General features: G+C 40.6%; 1 protein-coding gene across 6 annotated transcripts in view; it reads right to left on the bottom strand.

The window, feature by feature from the left end:
* The window catches only part of satb2 (SATB homeobox 2), a 92,358-nt gene that overhangs the window by 32,931 nt on the left and 38,158 nt on the right, over positions 1-21,269 (bottom strand). For 5 of the 6 annotated variants that reach the window (XM_078174732.1, XM_078174733.1, XM_033618094.2 and 2 more), the window contains 5 exons: positions 9,783-9,909; positions 7,166-7,289; positions 5,299-5,401; positions 1,060-1,110; positions 304-896 (listed from right to left, as the gene is read on the bottom strand). In XM_078174732.1, coding sequence (XP_078030858.1) covers positions 304-896; positions 1,060-1,110; positions 5,299-5,401; positions 7,166-7,289; positions 9,783-9,909 — 998 coding nt within the window. The remainder of the gene's footprint in view (positions 1-303; positions 897-1,059; positions 1,111-5,298; positions 5,402-7,165; positions 7,290-9,782; positions 9,910-21,269) is intronic. The other variant, XM_033618096.2, reaches the window with a different exon arrangement.

Here is a 21,269-nt window from a genome sequence, read left to right as displayed (position 1 = left end):
CCCACTGAAAATACCACGAGGTGGGTGAGAATTACCCTGCGTGAAAAATGACAGTCTATCAGTGACGTCAGGTTCCATTACAGCTATTATCTCTGCTCACCTGAGATGTGAAATATTATCTGATAAAATGACTTCACGCCACCACAGGGTGATATTAATATTCAGATTATCCCTGTCTCTGTCTATGCCATCTGACGCTACCCTCTCTTGTCCTTGCTCCTCCTCGTCCTCTGATCATTCTCCCCCCACTCTCCCCCCGCTGTCTCCTAATCTGCTTGACCGCAGTCTGTCCTGTTTTCCTACCTGTGTGCGGTTGAAAGCCACACGGGCGAACACGGCCTGGGAGACACTAGCTCTCTTCAGCTCGTCTCTGACCTGCTGGTAGATTTCACAGGAGACCTCGGCGGCCGAGGGGTTGCTCCCGGGATGGTCGCCGCTGGCTTTTGACGAACCCCGAGGGATGGGCGGGTGGTTGAGGAACTGCTGGTTGATGGCCTGCGGGTGCTGGTGGGCCAGCAGGCGGCTAACGGCCAGTTGCTGGTTGATGAGGTGGGCCATGGCGAGCTGCTGACGCACCAGCTGTGGGGAGAGCTGAGGGGAGAGCAGCCCACCTGGCCCCAGCAGGGGCTGCAGGGCACCAGGCGGGGGCGGTGGTGGCGGAGGAGGCACCTGGCCCGTACGCAGAGGAGGGCTGTGGTGGAGGGGGCCGTGGGGCGAAGGCTGCTGTTGGGGAGGAGGAGGCTGCTGAGGAGGCTGGGAGGGCGCTTGTGGATCTCCAGATCCCGCCTTGAGGAGGGGATTGCCGGCTCCCAGGTGACTGAGCTGCGCCAGGCCGGCCAGGTGAGGCGGAGGTCTCTGGCCCAGCACACAGAAGTCGGCCATGTTGTCTCTCTCAACTGGAGAGGAGAAACAGTCTGGGGTCAAACCACCACCTTCATCAGCAGACAGATGTGGACAAAAGGCCACATCAACACATAACAACTGCTACATTTACAACTACTGTCCACACTGTTCCACATATCAGTGTGGACGAGGCCTGAGATTAATATGAGTCCTTACTTTTGATGTCAGCAGCGTCTCGTCCAGACCACATCTTCTCCAGATAATCTACTGCTCAACCAAACACAGAGATTAGACCAGTCAGACTGTTCGGATGTAAAATGCATTTGCCAGAGAAAACAAATATTTGCCCCGTTTTTCTAAATTAACAAGATTATCTCAGAATTATGAAAAAAAAAAAAAAAATCTGCTCATTTTCCTGAATGAACCCAGCTGACACCAGGCGTCATTATGATGTCAGAATGATGTTGGACTCTTATCTTGGACAGACGTTAAATTTTAGTTGGAATGAAAATTGGGTTGACAATATTTTTTTAATGTTAGTGTTTCATTTTGTGTGGACGTTAACTTGATGTTTTCCAGAAGTTGGGTTTTATTCGTCATATGTCACAACTAAATGTTATTCGATGTCGATGATGTTGGCGTTAGATGTTTGGAAGATGTTGGATTTTGGTTACTTAACACAATTTACAAGCAACAAAACATAAACATCTGTCGTCGGTATTCTACGTCAGTTGATGTTGGCTTTTAGATGTCCTGACATTTGAATCTTGGTCACACAACGTCACAACCTAAATTCAATTAAATATAAACGCACAACCACGCTGGTGGCCAACTTCTTTTCTTTTTCTTAACAAAATGTATTTTCTCAGTAATTAAAAAACAGAAAACAAGCAGATATTTTTTTCTATAAACCTTTGTCATTACTCTACGATAATAATCTTGTTAGTTTAGAAAAACAGCAGATTGTTTTTTGTTCTTTTTTTCAAGTGGCTGCATCAGGCTATCATAAGAAGGGAACATCCTGATGTTGATACACACACGACCAAACTAGTTGACAACAGTCTCACATCAAGGTCTATGTAATGAACTTTGAAGCTCGACTTTTGAGCCAACATTAATAAGAAGTCCTTGAAGGGCTCCGAAATTGGAAAATTGATCATTTCAACATTTCCGTGACGACTGGACGAACTCCAGCTGCTGATGGAGTGACCTTGAGTTGAGATTTGTCAGCTGCTGTGTCAAAGAACGACGACTGAAGCTCATGAACACATTTATGTAAAACTCAAGATTCAAAAAGAAACTTTTGCTGTAAGTTGAGGAGTTATGCCCTTGATGTTCTAGCTATGATTGACAGGTGTAGCAGCCAATCAGAGAGCAGTGAGCTCAATGAAACTGCTGCCAGGTGAAGAACAGGACTAAACACTCCTCCCTCTGTCAGCAGCAGGCTCCACCATCACCCCACCCTCTGACTCTGTCTTCCTATTTTCCGTTCAGGCTCAGGGTTTAACGTGATGATTATAGTGCAGCTTCTCAGGAGGAGGAGGACGGGCTGACGGAGTCGACAAAGAGTCATTACAGATGATTAGTTTGAGAAAAGTCAGAGGAGCATGATGCTGAATATCTGCGCTGATCCGAGTCACTTTAAAGCTACAGTACAGTAGATACACCCCCCCCACCCCCTGTTACACAGAGACGTATTTATTCTTCCCTTCATGAGAGGTTGCATGTCTGAAGCTGGATTTATACTCGATGCCAGAGGTCACAGATACCCACAGCACAGGTTCTGATTTACAGTCTGGTGTCAGATTTCACCCTCTGAGAGCAGCACTGCAGTGAATGTGATCAAGCCACCACGCCTGAATTAGATTTCCAGTTAAATGTGTTTACATACTTTTATTTACTTTATGATATGGAGCGACGGGAGGCTGCGTACGCACCGCTTCGTCTCTTATACTGAACGGGAGATCGCTGCCATGCAGTCACTGTGCTTACGTTCATTTATTCATGGAGGGAGAGTGGTGATCAAGGCCAGCAGGAAATAGACGTGTTGTTAAGTGCAGACGACGATTTTAACTTCTCAGTGTATCAACAATCTCCACTGGCATCACACGCTTGTAGAAAACACAAGCAACGTACTACTGCGTGTGTAGTCACGTGGCGCCGCCCATTCAAGTCTGCGACCTGGAAGCAACATGTGGAAAACTCAAACACTGAGAGACATGCCCTGTCTATCGTTTGGACACATTTTGGTTTTTGTGAAGACGACGCCGAACAGAAATCAAATGTAAACACGGAAAAAATGTTTCAGTGACCAAAGGTAACACCACCAATCTGTTTCAGCACAATCATGTTACCAAATATGAACAGTGCACGGCTCAAAAAACAAAGATGACGGGAAAAGTGCCTCCACAAAGCAGCTCTCAATAACATGAGCATTTACAAAGGCTACACATCATGAAAAAGATTCAAGAAGATAGAAAGAAATAACTGACGCCATTTCCAACTACGTCGTGAAGGACTTGGCTCCCAGAGCAACATTGGACACACCTCGTTAAATCCCTCAACAGAAGACACACTGTGCCGTCGCGAAAATAATATTTGTTTACAAGAGATGCAAGTTATTTATTTTCTGTGTTTTCAGGGAACTTGCCTTTTCCATTAAAACTAAAGTGTGACCTTTAATTTAAAATTGTTGGAAATATTCAATTAATAACCATTAACAGTTCATCTGCGTGTTTCCTTCAGTTATTTTAAAATCACAAAGCTAAGATAGGCACTCTTTCATGAGAAAAAATATTTCAGCTTTAATAGTTGAGCATATTTAAAGTAAAAACCTTGTCGGTGAACTATGAGGGCAAAAAACCCCAACAAAATAATCTGCTGCTGTAGTGAGCCAATCATACAGAAATAAAATGTCTCTGTCTATTTACAGTATTTTTTATTGACATTATTTTGATTATAACTGTTTTGATCTACCTCAGATTTGTAAAATGCTCTGTTGTTTGGCAAATGTTTATCTTCTGACAATAAATAAAAAGTTTGGTAACACTTTACTTGAAGGTATCTACATAAGGGTGACATGACACTGTCATAACTATGACATGACACTGTCATGAACCTGTCATAAACATTATGTACATGTCATGAACATTTATGACTGCTGTCATTAAGTGTCATTCGGTCTTTGTAATGACAAGTTGACATTGTTTGAGTTGTCTTGATTATGACATGTTGACATTGACTAAAGTGACATTACCAGAAGTTGTCTTTGTCATGACAACTTGACATAAATCAAAGTGACATTACCATAAGTTGTCTTTGTCATGACAACTTGACATAAATTAAAGTGACATTACCAGAAGTTGTCTTTGTCATGACAACTTGACATAAATTAAAGTGACATTACCAGAAGTTGTCTTTGTCATGACAAGTTGACATTAATCAAAGTGACATTACCAGAAGTTGTCTTTGTCATGACAAGTTGACATTAATAAAGTGACATTACCAGAAGTTGTCTTTGTCATGGCAAGTTGACATTAATAAAGTGACATTACCAGAAGTTGTCTTTGTCATGACAAGTTGACATTAATCAAAGTGACATTACCAGAAGTTGTCTTTGTCATGACAAGTTGACATTTATCAAAGTGACATCACCAGAAGTTGTCTTTGTCATGACAAGTTGACATTAAATTTGTTAGGGATGTCCTTACTTATGATGTCCAACTTGACATTAACCAGGATGACATTATCAGAAGATGTCTTTATGTTAATGTCAAGTTGTCATAAGGACATCCCAAACAAATTTAATGTCAACTTGTCATGACAAAGACATCTTCTGGTAATGTCACTTTGGTTAATGTCAACTTGTCATAATCAAGACAACCCAAACAATGTCAACTTGTCATTACAAAAACCGAATGACACTTAATGACAGCAGTCCTAAACGTTCATGACATGTACATAATGTTTATGACAAGTTCATGACAGTGTCACGTCATAGTTATGACAGTGTCATGTCACCCTTATGTAGATACCTTCAAGTAAAGTGTTACCAAAAGGGTAAACCACAATGAACCCTCTGGTTCACTTCAGGAGCAAAAAATAATGATTTGGCATTTATTGTAATAATTACTGATATTATTTTTTTTAGCATGAACAACCTTGCTTAAGATATATTACTGCACATGCATAGATATGTGCCACTTCTCATACATATTTGTATACAACCCAGCAGGAATAATCCTCACTGTTAACCTGTTTATACTATTGGCACTATTGTGTATTTTTGGATTTGCAACTTATTAATGTTTTATCATTGTATATTTGCACTTTTTCCTAACTTGTCCTTCGGAAGAAATAAATGTCTTATCTTGTCTTATTGGGTCCAAACCCCTTCTGCTGGAAACCAACTGTCAGAGCATTTAACGACACTGGACTACTGTCTGAACAGCTCACCTTTAATTTTTTTGTACTTCTTGTACCAGCGACCGAACTCCTGGCATTTGGCGGTGGAGACGTTGGCGTAGTACGAACTGTTCACTATGGAGGAAATCATACTCTGAGGACAGAAAGAGAGGGGAAAGATAATTAATAACCAACATAATATGAAATGCTTACACTCACGCAACCACCTCATGGCATGCTCACATAAACACACACACACACAATAGAAATAGACAAACATTAATCATGATTGGAAGCCACCCATGGAAACTCGAGCCAGTGCAACACAGAGAGGGAATCTCCAGCCACACACACATATGCTTGCAATTGATGCTGCGATCAACACCCCCACCAGAGCTGCGTTTAAACACTGTACGCTCACACACACATAAATCTCACACAGCAGTCGTTATGAGACCAGGAGAGAGGGCGAAACATGCAGCTGGGGACTTGAACATGATTGAGGAGACAGTGCTTAATTTTGTGGGGTGGAGTTTGATTAAAATGTAGCAATAATCAATAAAAGGCATGTAGGATTAATTCTGAGTGCCTAAATCTCCCGAGGCCAACTCCAGTCATTAGTCAGGACATGTGAGGCCTCGTCAGGGAAGTGACACTTATAATAAACATTTTAAAAAGTAGATGTAAAGAATTAGTAAAGTGATAAACAGGTCAGTCAGCTGAGGAACATGAGGGGCTGTAATGTTGTTGTTGTTGTTGTTGTGTAACAGTATCCAGCAGAGTTCAGACCAAGTCATTGTTTTGCAAGTCACAGGTTAGTCTCAAGTCCCAACTCTTAAACTCTGAGTTTTGAGTCCTAAACAAGACCTAATGTGCTCTTCGCCAGATGTAACGTCATCTTAACAACAGAATAAAAATATATGACATTCACAAAAATCCTAATATTTTTTTAAATGTTGTATTTATTTTTAAAAACAGCTGTGTTACAAGACTTTGTGACTTCATCTCTAATTTTAATCCACGTTTTGCGTACTGCATTTCATTTTCTGTTGACGACCGCTTTGTTTTTGTGCACAGACGAAATCATCTTTAATAGCATTTTTAAAGAGGAATATAAAAATGATAGTCTGGAACAGGAGAAAACCAAGAAAAAGCCTAAAAGCCAACAAAAAATTTGACGGAGTCGGAAATTAACATAATTAAATCAACATAATTAATCACAGACATTATTAGAAACTGGATAACTGCTAAAATGAACATCTCAATTTCAGTAACAAATACATTTATTTCAAACTCAAAGTAATGAATACATATCAAATAAATCTGGACATCAAACTAACCATAAAAAAAAATCTAGGTGGGATTGAATTTCACTTCTTGAGCTCTCACATTTCCTCAAAGAAAACCTAAAATTTTTAGATACAGAGTGACATCACTTTGACTTCATGTACGGAGCCTCTACGTAAAATGGTGATCACAGATGGACAGTATTTCTGTTAATTGTAGTTTAAGTACGTATTTTATTTACTTTAAAGTAAGTTGTAATTGGACATTACACAGGGCTGAAAATGTTCAAATATAATTTGTAACAAAACGTTAGTTCTTCATGGTTCTCTCCTGTAACTTGACAGGATGTTGGTTCAAACAAAGTGGATCTGATGATTTAAATGTCGACTCGTTGGGACTGAATGGAGTTAATGGCTTTTTAAATAACAGACATTCTGATTTTTGGTCTTGAGGGAAAGTGTCAAGTATGTTTTAGTCAAAAGTCCAGGCGAAGTCACGAGTCATTGGTGTTAAAATCCAAGTTGAGTTGAAGTCTTTTTTTATTCTGTCAAGTCTGAAATCATCAAATTTGTGACTTGAATCTGATGCGAGTCCGAGTCATGTGACAGCTGCTGTATCCAGAGGTTGTCACCTGAGACAGAGGACACTCTTTGGCCAGAGTGCTTTGGTTCATTTCCTTCAGCAGCTCTTTGAGAGCATTCCTGACGGTCGCGTGGTTCCACTGTTCACAGGGCAGATCCTCCAGCTTTGAGAAACTACAACACACACAGTCAGGTACATCTTCAGCTTAACGAGTCAAGACATGAAATGATTAACCACAAAAAACAGTAGTAGTAATAGTAGTAAAACATAAATATGCTTTCCCTTCTTTGCCAGGACTTAGATAAGAAGCACTTTAATGTCTCTTTAGCAATCTGTTAGCTTAGCCTAAACCCTTAGCTTAGCATAAAGACTGGTAACAGGGAAACAGCTAGCCTGCAACAGAGGTTTAAAACTAAATGTTGTGGTTTTATTGAGGGTCAGACTCATTTATGTTTTTCATAGTTGATATAATCCCCAACAACAGTCACATCCCAAGAAATCAAAACATGTTAAAGTAAATATGTCTCTCCCACTTCTCTGAAACAAACAAGAATAAAATGATAACACCAACAAACTGGGTAAAGAAAAACTAGATTAAATATATTAAAGAGTAGATTTGATTTCAAGTATCACCAAGTATGCAGTTTTTATTGTGTAATATTTATTTATTACTTTTTGGCTTTATTTATTATTTTTTAAATCTCTGAATAGACAGACGACAAAGAGAGACAGACAAAGAAAATCTTTTTTTTGCGTGTGTGTGTGTGTGTGTGTGTATAAAGGTAATTTCGGTCCTACCAACTTTAATCATTTTTCCATTTTTTGACGTTGACGTTGCATGTTTTTTTTTTCTTTCAGATTTATCGTGACGCTTTGAAGAAATGGTCAGCAAATAGTCTCACAATAGAGACCTTTCAAAAACTAATACAGTGTTGTCCTTTTATGTGTTATATTTATTTCTGTATGTAATAAAATGGACATCATATTTGTACTTCTGTCTCTTGCCGGACCTGGTATCCTGCCCCACCCAGAGGATCGTGAAGGAAATAAGCCTGTGGCTTTCTTACATCATTTAATCCTCAACAGTTGTAGATGTATGTGATAACTGTCCTCAGGTGGGGCAGTTTTATCTGTATTTTATGATGGTCAAATAAATTTATATGTGTATCATATATTAAGTAATTTTGCTATTGTCCAAGTGTTGCCACATAAGTCTTGAGGAAGTTCCAGGTGATGATTAGCCAAGTCATTTAAGTCAAGTCATTTGTTCAACTTTTGTATGGATTAAACAAACTAGTTTTTAAGCTCACTACCTCGTGGCTGTTTGCCTCACCAAACCAGTCAAGTTGCAGAATGGCCAGAAAAGTGTTTTTGCAGAACATTAAGATGTCATAGTGAATTTGACCTTTGGCCTTTTGAACAAAAAAAGTCATCTCTTCATCATTTTATCCTGTTGGACATTAGTGTGAAGTTTTGTCATACTTTGCATCTGAGTTCTTGAATTATGGCAAAAACATGATTTTTGAGGTCACACCAACCTTGAGCTTTGACCACCAAAATCTAATTCTAAAAAAATCTAACAAAAAAAAAAAAAAAAAAATCTAACAAAAATCTCATTGAGTCCGAGTGGACGTTTGTGCCAAATTTGAAAAAATTCCTTCAAGGTGTTCTTGAGATATCGTGTTCATAAGAATGAGTCAGACAAGGTTACATTTATCTTGACCTTTGATCTGTAATCACCAAAATTTTATCAGTTCATCCTTGAGTCAAAGTGGACGTTTGTGCCAAATCTGAAGAAATTCATCAAGGTGTTCTTGAGATATCGCCTTCATGAGAATGGGATGGACAGATGTTGCATTAATATGTGAGCTTTAAGGTGCTGGTAGATGAATGCTGCTGCCTTTAAACAGAGCCAGGCTAACTGTCTAGACTTTATGCTAAGCTATGCTAACTGGCTGCAGCGTCATATTCACCACACAAACATGAGAGCTGTATTAATCTTCTCATCTAACTTCTCCTTTAATCCTAAATTAACCCCAAATTAAACCTTCACTCTGCTGATCTCTCAAACATCCTGCATTAACCTCAGACCCACCACTTCCTGTATCTTCCCACAATCTTCCTGCTTTTATTTCATTTCGACCTCAAATGAATCATTTCGACTCTGAGCGCAGAGCGTGCCAAAGCCCTGCTATCGCCATGGAGACACACATAAACATGTAAACAAACCTGGCTGGTATGTTCCAAGACAATAACAATAATAAGCGTCTCATCTGGAGTTTATCTGTTTTTATCTGTCCATCAAGACCCTGCTGCACTTACTCGAGGGAACTAGGAGTTCCTGGCAGTCGGACTCTCCCTGACGGAGACAGATAATAGATAAATCCCCACCGGGCTGTTGAGTGTTTCAATATTACCACTTTTAAATGTGATAGATATGGGAAATTCTTGAACTGCAATCAGCTGCCATGACATCAGCGGGACCAAGTGTCTGAATCAGTGAAACCGCACATAGTGACGTGTACAGTTTAAATGGCCTTAATGTGTGTATGAAATATGGACGTGCACTCCTTCCAGTCTTGTTTTCACAGAGATTTCTACTTTCCCACACACACACAGTGAACTCCAATGATTTTAAAACATGTCAGTAAAGGTGTCAGTCTGACCTTTGCAGCTGGATGCGTAGTGTGACCATGTGATAAACCTCCATCAGCATGTCCGCTACTGTAGCTTCTGGTGCATCAGTCAGGAAGTGGATGGGCAGAGGGTTCCACCTGCCCACCTTGATGATGCCTGGAGGGAGACACGAGAGGTTTCTGTCATTTAAACTCTTACTTCAGAACAACAACTGGCAACTTAAAGGGATAGTTTGGAGTGTTTGAAGTGGGTTTTATGGGGTGCTTATCCATAGTCAGTATATTACCTACAGTAGATGTCAGTGAGCATGCCCCCAGTTTGGAGAGTCTGACACAGAAGCTAAGCAAGGTACTGCTGTGGAGGGGTCAACAACAAAACATAATTCAACCAACCAAAGAAATCTATATCAGTTTATGTGTGCACTATATTGAGAGTATTTCTACCTCTTAATCTTTCCGTCAGACAGCTTGTTCCAGTGGGGAAGCCTTTTACGTCGTCAGTTCCCCATCTATGCTCTTGTCAAAGCCAGACTCCATTGATAAAAACAGTAATTTAACTTTGCTGAACACAGGAGCTGCTGGTCTACTGCTGCTTCGATCAGTTAGCTAGTTTGTGTTATTGTGTGACATCAGTGAATCTGAACCAATCCCTTTAAATGCCAAAGTCACAAAATACCACAAACATGATAGCTGATGGAGGCAGCGGTACAACAGACAGTTTCTGCGTTCAGTGATCTTAAATTACTGTTTTTCTTAATGGACTCTGGCTTTGAAGAGAGCAAATTAGCAGCCTCATTTTCCCGTCTAACATCACTGTCTGATGAAAAAAGTAAAGCAGTGAAACTACTATTAATAAAGTGCACACTTAAACTGATTCTGATTTTTTTTTTTTTTTTTCAAATTAAAAATACGTTTTATTGCTGCCCACTCCACACCAGTAGATTGCTTCTATGTTGGACTCCAGGATGCTTCTCCAAACTGGAGCTGTGCTGACTGACATCTACTGTATGTATCAAATACAACTCAGCTTCAAAAAATCTGAACTATCCCTTTAATACTGCTTCATATTCTGTGTACTCGTACCCTCTCTGAGATGTTGTCCCCTAAATGCAAGTCAGAAAGCGAAGCCAGATTTGGCTGGTTTTGCTTTGGACATTATTAACGTTGGCAGTCTCTGTCATGAGTCGGTCTATGTGGGCTCTTCCAGTTACGTAAAATAAGCCCAGCTGCTCTAATAAAACCAGTTACTGCAAACCCAAACTGTGCTTCAGTAAGTCCTGATGACGTGAGGAGTTTATCCCCTCACACACACATTTGTGGCGATTCTGGTGGAGGCTGTTTTTGCCATTCTTAAAGTTTCTTTCAGCATCTCCTCAGAGAAAGGGACAATTCCACAGGACGTGTAGAAATGTGCACGCTTCCTTTTTACATTTCCAACATTTTAAACACGGGGTGTGCAGTTATAAATATCTTCTTCTAGTATCGATCTTCTTGCATCTCTTGTGGCCGTAAATGTTCCGTAATCTCACTTTCAAGATTGCTTTGCTATTTTAATCTTTAAATAAAATACTGCTGCAGAATGTAATATACTAGGAGTAAAGTATTCAAGCAAATTCTCTTCTTCCTATTCCCCTTTTTTTTTTTAGCATGGACAACATAGGTACATCATGAGACAATAGACCTCTGGGCACAGATATGCAAAGGGCCCCACCACCTCTCCTACATCAGAGCAAGACACACAGTTTCTGGTAGTTTTGAGTCTCTTTGAAGCCATGTTTCCCATTTTTGTAGTTATTCTGTGTGTCCTTGTCGTTTCTTTGCATCTCTTTAAAGTCATTTTGAGTCTCTTCCTGGTCACTACGTGTTAATTTGACATTTTAAATTTTGCAGGTGAGGTCTAGGGAGCCCCCTGACACTTTGGACCTGTGCTCAGTTGGTCAGTTCATTAATCTATCCATGGTTTTCAGGATTTCTACACTGCAAAAACTCAAAATCTTACTAAGAATATTTGTCCATTGAGTAAGTGTTTTTTTCTTATTACAAGCAAAAAGAACTTACTCCATGGACAAATTTTTCTACTTAATCCAAGTGAAAATTTGCTTGAAACAGTTGTCTAAAAACAAGTTACTTTTTCAGTGATGAGTCTTATTTTGAGTGTAATGAGATTCATTTTGACTAGAAATGAGACATTTTGACTAGAAATAAGACAAATATTCTTGGCAAGATTTTGAGTTTTTGCAGTGTATGTTCTTGATTAGGGCTGCAACTAACGATCATTTTTCTTGTTGGTTAATCTGTCTGTTATTTTCTTGATTAATCGATTAGTTCTTTGGTTTATAAAATGTCGGTCAATGTTTCCCAAAGCCCGAGATGACGTCCTCAAATGTCTTGTTTTGTCCACAACCTAAAGATGTTCAGTTTGCTGTCAAAGAGGAGGAAAGAGACCAGAATCAGAGAATTTAGATTTTCTTTTCTTCGACAAATGACTCAAGCTGATGAGCAAATTAGTTGCCGATAATTTAATAGTTGACATCTAATCGATTTATTGTTGCGATTCTATTCTTGTTATAATGAAACACTATGAGAGACTAGTTAAGGTTAACAAATAAACAGTGGTGTAAGTTTCAAATGCAGTTTGAATGGTAAAAATCTGTTCAATCGCTGTGGAGATATTATCTAAAGACAAAAACGGTCTTGCCTGCAGATCTGACACTGTAGGTTTAAACAGTTCAACATCTATAAGCTGCAGGTGGGTGTTTTTAACATACTGACCCAGAGAAACACAGCCTTCACTGCTGAGAACATAAAACCCTTTAATAGGTGTCGTTAATGTGTCATATTAGAAGGATAATACGCTTTTGTATGAAATATTTCAGACAAACCCTCCTGATGGTGTTTTTTTATTTGCTTCCCTGCATCTAATTCTAAAAACGCGAGCACAAACTAACAACTCATTTTTAACAATTTCACTAAATTTCAAAATTAGAGAAAATCTTGTGATGGGCTCAGTGCACGAGTGAAGTATACTCTCAATCAGAAAATGTACGACTCCTTCAAAAACAATCCAAGGCACACTGTAGGGTGTATGCAAAAATGTTTGCACAAGTTTTTTAACTGACAGTTTTCGGTTAAGAGTAATTTCACTGATACAATGAGCCCTTCATACAATGAGATAAACACAGTGCACCTGTGTGTGACTAAGACCCAGCAGCACTTCGACTCCTTTTTTGTCAAGAGAAAATCGTATTTTGCCTCAGTGAGTTGCAGCAGTATACCGTAAAATTGTATATCGTGGTATGAAAAGTGACAGTTATCATATCATGTACATTTATAAAACTGTCCAAGAATCTCAACCTGCCTGTGTGCATCTCTTTTCCTCCTCAACTGCCTGTTATTTGTTTTAGAAAATGCTTCACATTTTAATCACAATGAGGCATTTGTTCTTCTGTTTTCATCCCTTTAAGGGTCACTGTCACTGATGTGTAGTACTGGATACAGTGACACTGTGTTTCTTTATTCTAAGATGTTATCAAACCATAAAAACTCTCAAACTGCTGCAGCCCTATTCACCATGTCTCAGTTTTATGTGCTAAGGTTTGAGAGACGTATCCACCTGTGGAAGTGTTGCCACCAGCCAAAATAATGGACCAAAATTTGCTGCTCAAAGCTTTTAAAAAATTAAAAATGAATCTTTCTGTCAACTGTCTATCAAGGAGACTTTTACACAGCTGAGGGCTCATATTCATGAGTTCACAAGTGACTAGGTTAACTTGTATTTCAGCTGATATTTGGTGTATTTTGGGGTCTATGTTGGTGGAACAGCTACAGAAATCCTCCCAAATTACAGACAGAACAAAGAGCTTTTTATGTCTAATCATGTGTGAGTTTAGTTTCTATTTCTGCAGTGTCACCGTATAAATATCTCTTTATTTGAACAATCCAGATGAATTTCTTTAAGAGGAACCGAAAAATATCATTCAAACACAGGACATAACACACATGTGCACTTCACCTCCGCGTTCACGCACACTCTGAAGGGTTTTCATGGGGACTGGCTGGAGCTGTGAAAACTAAACAAAGCTAATCGCATTACTATCCTCTAAATGAGATCCAGACGGGTCCTGAGAAGTCTCTCCCTCTCTGTCCCCTTGTTCCTCCCACCTCCCCTCCCCCCATATCTCCCTCCGCTCCTCAGACATCTCCTCTCTGCAGACCCCTCTGATCTCTGTCTCTTTTTGTTCTCCTCCACTGTGTTTATATCTCAGTTATATCTTTGATTCCCGTCAGGCCGAGCTGTGTTCTTAATTATCTGCTCGTACAGGGGGAGCATCATTTCATCCGCTACGAACAGAAAGGACTTGGACCCCTCGGGGCGGGGACGAACCCCAGAGGAACCTAAGACCACCAAGACAACGTTTAAGAAGCCAAACTGAACCAGATAGTCACATTATAACATTAGTTTATTAGTTTTAGTTCATCTGGGCCGCATGAAAATTTTCTTTTTACAATATGAGAGCTGAGTTTTCTGTTTAAATACAATAAGCATCATGTTCATGTGGAGATGTTCTGATAACATTTCTTTTCCTTCCCAATACCGACTGTGACACCTGAACTTGGATATCGGCCGATACAGAATACCAATCTGATATTGCGGCATAAAAAAATACGACAGCACCAGAGATATTTTTAAAATAGTAAATGAAGTATTTTGATGTTATATACGACATCAACAACTTCGGGAATTTAAAGTTTATTAATAAGTTACGTGGTATCGGATCAGTGCACAGACTCTGTATCAGTATCAGAACAACTTTGTTTTAATGTGAGAAAAATATGTCCTTATTTTAAAAAGAACAAGTTACACACAGGACGCTCTTATTTCATATTATTCACATATGAAGCTCAATTTCACATGTGAGAAATGTGTATGCACATGTGGTTTTGAGACATTACACAGTTCATAAGATCACATGGTACAGGCTGAAGTGGTTTTAAGACATTCTACTTAATAAATGTCAAGGTGTGTAGGATTTAATGGGGTTTGTTCGTATAATCACCCGGTGTGACAAAAAAAAATCACTGTGTCCTCGTTACCTTAGACTGAGCTGTTTATATCTACAGAGGGAGCAGGTCCTTGTCTACGGAGATCACCTTGTTGCTTTGCCATGTTTTTACAGTAGCCCAGAACGGACAAACAAACACTGACTCTAGATAAGGACATTTATATTTTTGAGGAAGAGACCTCTGTGGATAATTCAGTTCCTGGTAAAAACGTCAGCTGTATCTTAAGTTATCAAAGAAAAAAGGGAGCACACGTTAGTAGGTGCTGGGCTAGCGGCCCGTCTTGGCAGAGCCGAACAGTTTGTTTTGGAGAAGAAGAGACCTCTGCGGATAATTCGGCTCCCGGTAAAAAACTTCCTAAACAATTAATACTAGCCCCTTTAACACGGTGTTCAAGGTGGAAATTTTGCAGCATTATTCTGCCATCACTGAGTGAGGGGACAGAATTGTGTCACCTTTTAAGTCAGTAGTGAAGGTAGTAGCAGCGCCAAATCAACGTCTGTATAAAGAGTGTAGTTAGCTGGACAGGACCACTGATTGGGCAGGTGTGACATTTTGATGATGTGTTATGCTGTGACCCACCGCAGGAGATTTAAAAAGCAGCTAGCAGCAGTTAGCAGCTAACTCAAAGATGAAGAACAGCGGCTGAAAATGTCTGCAAATTGTAAAAACAATGACGTCCAGGAGCTCCTTACCCTCAGAGCAGAGGATGAGATCAGCCACCATATAACAGGGACGGTAAATGATTGTTACTGGCATGTTAATGTTGTTGTTAATGTTCATAAAGCACTGTGGATGTGCATGTTAAATGCCACACTAGAGGCCGATGCTGTTGTGTCACATGTCACGCCTCTTTCTTGCAGGATGCCAACATGCTGTCTACAATCACACACTGGAGCCACATGACGATGCTGTTGTTTGGTTTGGTGTGTGCAAATGCAAAGGCAGCATGAAGAGGTGACGTCATGACGGCCCTATTGCATGACCTCTGTGTAAAAAGTCTAAAGGAATCCTAACTGGGACAAGTTTCAGCTGGTTGCAATCTGCAGTCCTCACTGTGAGATACCGCTGAATCCTGGACATTGCTGCTTTAAGTCCTTTCATGTATAAATTCTAAATGTAATATCAGATTTGTGATATTACACGTGAAATAAAATATTGCACATGACACGTGACAACACGAGTTTCAACATGTGAAAGAGTTTTGTTTGGAAGACGTCATGAAATGCATTTTTAAGAGATGGAAGAAAACACTCAGATCATTTTATGAGAGAGAGGAAAACACTGAGCACATCCTCCTCGCTTGTTTTTCTTATTTTTCTTCTTCTTCACACACACACACACACACACACACACAAACACTTCATCTTCAGCATCTGAAAATAAGCCATAACAATTTCACTAATGCCAAGTTGGGTGGAAGCAAACGCGTGAATAAGCAGACAAACACAAACTCACAGAGGACCCATGACAGCACACAGAGAAGTGGACATGTACATGTACCCGCTCGCATGCAAGCACACACCCACCCACCCACCAACACATGCACACACACTCACTCACGCTCACAGTGTGACGGTAAATGCATTAATAATTGAGCCATCATTTTTTGGTCTGCTGTTCGATGGGCTCTGCTTCTTGTCCACATTTAAAAGTAGAAATCATTGTTCCCATTTCCACATTAAAATTCCACCTCCCAGAGACATGCTTTTATGTGGCCGGCTGGTGGCTTGGCTCATGTCTGAGTGTGCCCATCCGCACAAACGCAAATCCATACACAAACACACACTGATGTCTCCGACTCCTCTCATCGACACTCGCGCAGGCCCGCACGCATGGATGCCTGCGTGCACACAAATACACGGGTTCACACAGTAATCCCATTGTCCCATGCTAGAATATGTCTTAATGGTTGCAGCAGCCTGCACACGCATGCAGGGCTTCATCCAAACTGGTTCCAGCTTCCACCCCTGGCACACGGTGAGGGAAACCCCATACGCCTGACTCACCCTGATCACCCGTCACTGCACCCTGAGGAACTCCTGTTGATGAAAATCTGTCATGCTGTTATTTTAGGGAGTGCTCCTCTCCGCTGAAATGCTTCTGAAAGGCTCATCTGTAAAATATTGTGTACGAGGTCGAGCCCGCCGCTGAGGAACAGCAGAGGTTCAGACTTATTGTGCCGCAGCTCGCTCGATCCAAATACTTTAAATATGGCTGCAGCTTTCTAATAAAGCACACTTTATGAAGGGTTTGTACGTTTGTCTTTATCAACAGTTAATGCATCATTTTTAATGCTTGACTGAGCAGCAATAAGTCATTAATAAGAACAAATATTGAGTCGCCACGCTGTGAGAAATCCATTCAGTTTGTTTCTATCCTCAGTTTTGTTAATGGAATTAAGCTTCAGAGCAAAATCCATTTATCAGTGTAACATTTACAAGTCCAGACTGGATGAATTATGTTTGTAGAATAATCTCTGATAAATGACTCTAATGTTTATAACTCTAAAATAGGGAACTTGTGGCCCATTGCTGAGATGTGGGAACATGGAGACATCACTGTGGGGCATAACAACAGATAATCAGACAGGTTGTAAATAAAAGGCAACAATTGATCTAAAACACTTAATTATTTGTTAAAACAGAAAGTGAACAAACCCTGAACATTTGTATTCATCCTTCATTGCACACATAGTTCCTACCATACACTAGACAACTTTGAAAACGGTGACACCCTCTTTCATCTTAAGACAATACGAGTTTTGCAAAGACAGAGAATCTTGCAGGGACACTATTCACAAAACTACAATTAAATTATTTTTGAGATTATCTCTCTTCCTGCTCCTGGTCGAAAATATTACACCAAACTCCCTTTAACAAATATGACATTTTAACAATTCCTTACGTGTCTGCAAAAAACATAACTAAAAACACAAGATTAAATGAGTGATACGTCGACAGTATTCTTGTCAATTCGGCATCAGTATAATCCATTAAGATTAACTGTATTTAAGAAAAAACTTTTAGATTTCGTTTCCTCAACTTACGACCAGCCTCCACTGGTTAGTCATGCTCAAGTCAGACTCTTGTTTACTCCACAACTCCACCAGTTTCTCCTCCTTTTCCACAGTCCAAGAGAACCAAGACTTTTTGAGTCCCCTCCATGTTTACTGTCTACCCTATTTACTGCTTCCTGTTTGGTGCTGACAAGAGCACAGCTATTGGTTATTGATGTTCATGTCACTGATCTTCAGAATTTGCATGAGCCAAGACTAAAAACTTCCTATAATATTAAACATGTTTGATTTTGTCCAAACATCAAGACAAGAAAAAGGCTGACTTCAGACAGCTCAGACTGAGATTTATGATGGCATTACAGCAAACAGTTCAGACCCAGTAAGGTGCTAAAACTCTAGTAAAAGTCTCATGATTTTATTCTGTTACTGGAAACTTGTCAGCCGATTTAACCAAGATGGACGCCTGTGATGAATGTTACATCTGCAGTCCATTGACTCATTTTGGGTTATACATCTCATTCTTAATAGAAAGCTGAATTATAATCTGGTGACAGCCGTTTGAAAGTTAAAAAGCACTCATTACAATCCAACAAATGATACTAGTTAGTTGCATCATGGGAGTTGTAGGATCCTTGTGTTTGTGTTTGCTTGTGTTTTTCACCCATCTGACTTTTATTTAGCAAAGTGGCCATGCTCTCAGATCTCAGCATCGACCCTGGTGACTATTTAATGGTAAAAACAACAAAATAAGTCCCAGGTTTTTACCAGCATTTAAAGGAGACATCATCCCCCAAATGACCATTTGTGTATCATTTACTCACATTGGTGTTTTTTAAGAGTCAGTTCGGGTTCACACAGCACGGTGGTGCAGTGGTTAGCATTGTTGCCTCACAGCAAGAGGGTTCCTGGGGCTCGAACCCAGGGTGTAGGAGCCGTTAATGTTCTCCCTGTGTCAGCGTGGGTTTCCTCCAGGTGCTCCAGCTTCCTCCCACAGTCCAAAGACATGCAGGTTAATTGGTGACTCTAAATTGTCCGTAGGTGTGAATGTGAGTGTGAATGGTTGTCTGTCTCTATGTGTCAGCCCTGTGATAGTCTGGTGACCTGTCCAGGGTGAGCCCGCCAAATCTGGATACCCACACGGGGTGACTAACTGATATACAAATGATCATTTAGGGGTGTGAAGTGTTCCTTTAAGACAAACTGGAGAGCAACTGAAAAAGAAAAAAGCTGCTCATCAATAAGTGGATATCCACCAGCGGAACTTTGAAGCCCGAAAGATGTTTTTAATACTGGACACTTACTGATTTATAAATGTATTAGCAATTAATAAACACAGCAGTAAAGTATCTCTTGAATAAACAAGTCTGCTGTATGAGGAACAACTGCCAGGCCCAAGGCTACACTTCACAGACGGTCTGAACTCAGATGTCCAGTGAGTCGTGGACACGGTCTGCAGCAGTGACCCTTTGTGGCCTGTCAGACGTGGCACTGCAACAATGCTCTCCCTCTCTCACACTGACCACTGTTAACTGTTCGCTGGCTAAAGCCGTAAAGTACAGGTCTGCTCCCATCCATTCTATAAAAGCCTTCAGACCCTTATAATTGAAATAAACAATATCTCCCAGTTAATTACTGGGCTAAGCTAATTAAAGAAAGGCCGTGGTCCTCGGCGGGGACTTTAAATACACCGCTGGGACACAAGAATGCAGGACACAATTCAAACAGGGAGAAAATAGCTGGGACTCTGTGTAATTTTGGTCGTGGACCGCAGGGGAAAAAATGTATAATTTAAGCCAGAAATTATTCATTTAACATAAACGCTTGTTTTAAAAAACAAAAAGTATTCATTTGAGAGAAACTGGGGGAAGTGTGTGTGTGTGTGTGTGTTTTGTCTGTGATACTGCAGGACTACACGGTGTGCTCCACGCCGAGTGTATGTGAACTTTGAGCACATGCATCCTCGCATGGGTTAAATAGAGTTTACAAGTCTGTTGTGCACACGCACACACACACACACACACACACACACACACTGTAAGCGAACAGCGCTCGAGTCGATTTTCAGAGTTGTGTTTGTGTCGAGCTGCAATGTTTCGTTTAGTCTTCGCCTTTGAAGCCCCTGGTGTGGTGCTTTTTAGAGGGGGCTGCATTGATGTGGACAGGGGACCAATGTGGCGCTGTTTTCCACACACACTGATGAGACAGACAGAGAGAGACCTCCCCTGATACTTGGCAAAAACACTGAGGCCAAAAGTGCTACTAATGGCATTCATCTGCAAACCGTAGCAAACACTCGCCGTACAATTTAGCGGGCTATTTTCAGCCATCACTGTAGCATAATGTGCATCTGTGTGTTGTTTATGTTTCTAACTCGCTTTAACAGCCTGTCAATTGCAGTTCTGAAATTTTACAACCAAAAGAGAGAAGAAAAAGATCTGTAACATGACCAGCAGACGAGAGTCAGTTTATATGTACACCAGAAGGACCAGTAACAGTGACACAGACTGCATTTGCATAATGTGTTAAGAGCAGCAACACTCCCTGAAGATTTCTACTGACTTCCAGCTGTTTAATGTCTCATGTTGCTGCAGTGATGTGCAGGTGTACTCCAGGTGTGTTAGTGCGCTGTGACATCACAATTGGGTGCAGTCAGAGGTGCAACAGGCTTCTAACCTTTCAAAACTTTCTATCAAAGAAGGCAGCCCATGTTGCATCTGTGTTGCAGACAACTTCGACTACTAGGGATTAGATAAATTTAAAGAGGCAACAGATAGCATCTTTTCCTAAATATATCATTATGAAAATAATGTAAAATCAGACTATCAGCGTTTACATAGGCTACTTAGTGGCTTTGCAATCTTTGCAATAAACTTCTGCCACTGGGGGCGAAATTTCACGGAAAAAATCTGCTTTACGGCAGGAAATGCGTCATGTATTGCGAAACTGGTCAGTCAGCCAATCAGGGACTGGAGCTGGTCCTTATGAGGAGTTGGGCATGAGATAGTTGAGTCACGAGCACAATGGCAGACGGACAAAGTTTGGAGACAAGTGAAAAACGGCCTAGCAAAAGAAAAGGAGCTCCTCTGTGTGAGGAGGCAAAGAAGAGCAAAAAGGAGAGTGATAAAAGAAGAGGAAAAACAAGAGTAAACCTCAGTCAGGCGTTCAAGAGATGGAGGGAGCTCCGTGACCAAAGAGGCTTCAAAACCCATGTCCAGCTAGCTTTCTTTCTAATGGATCAGTAAGTAACACGGCTAAATGTTAGCTAGACCAGAGAGGACTGTACTGTACTGGCTGCTAGTTCATTCCTAGCTGGCCAGCATCGCAAATCGCCGCAACCAGGGAGCGGGTAGCGAGTGTTGGTCGGCTGACATCCTGGTTGCCATTCTACGGCAGCCCTCGGACAGTGATACCCCCCTCCCTTCCTTCTGTTCTCTTCT

This window comes from Epinephelus lanceolatus, chromosome 14 (assembly GCF_041903045.1).
Source record: "Epinephelus lanceolatus isolate andai-2023 chromosome 14, ASM4190304v1, whole genome shotgun sequence".
NCBI lineage: Eukaryota > Metazoa > Chordata > Actinopteri > Perciformes > Serranidae > Epinephelus > Epinephelus lanceolatus.
This window is presented reverse-complemented; position numbering and strand designations above follow the sequence as displayed.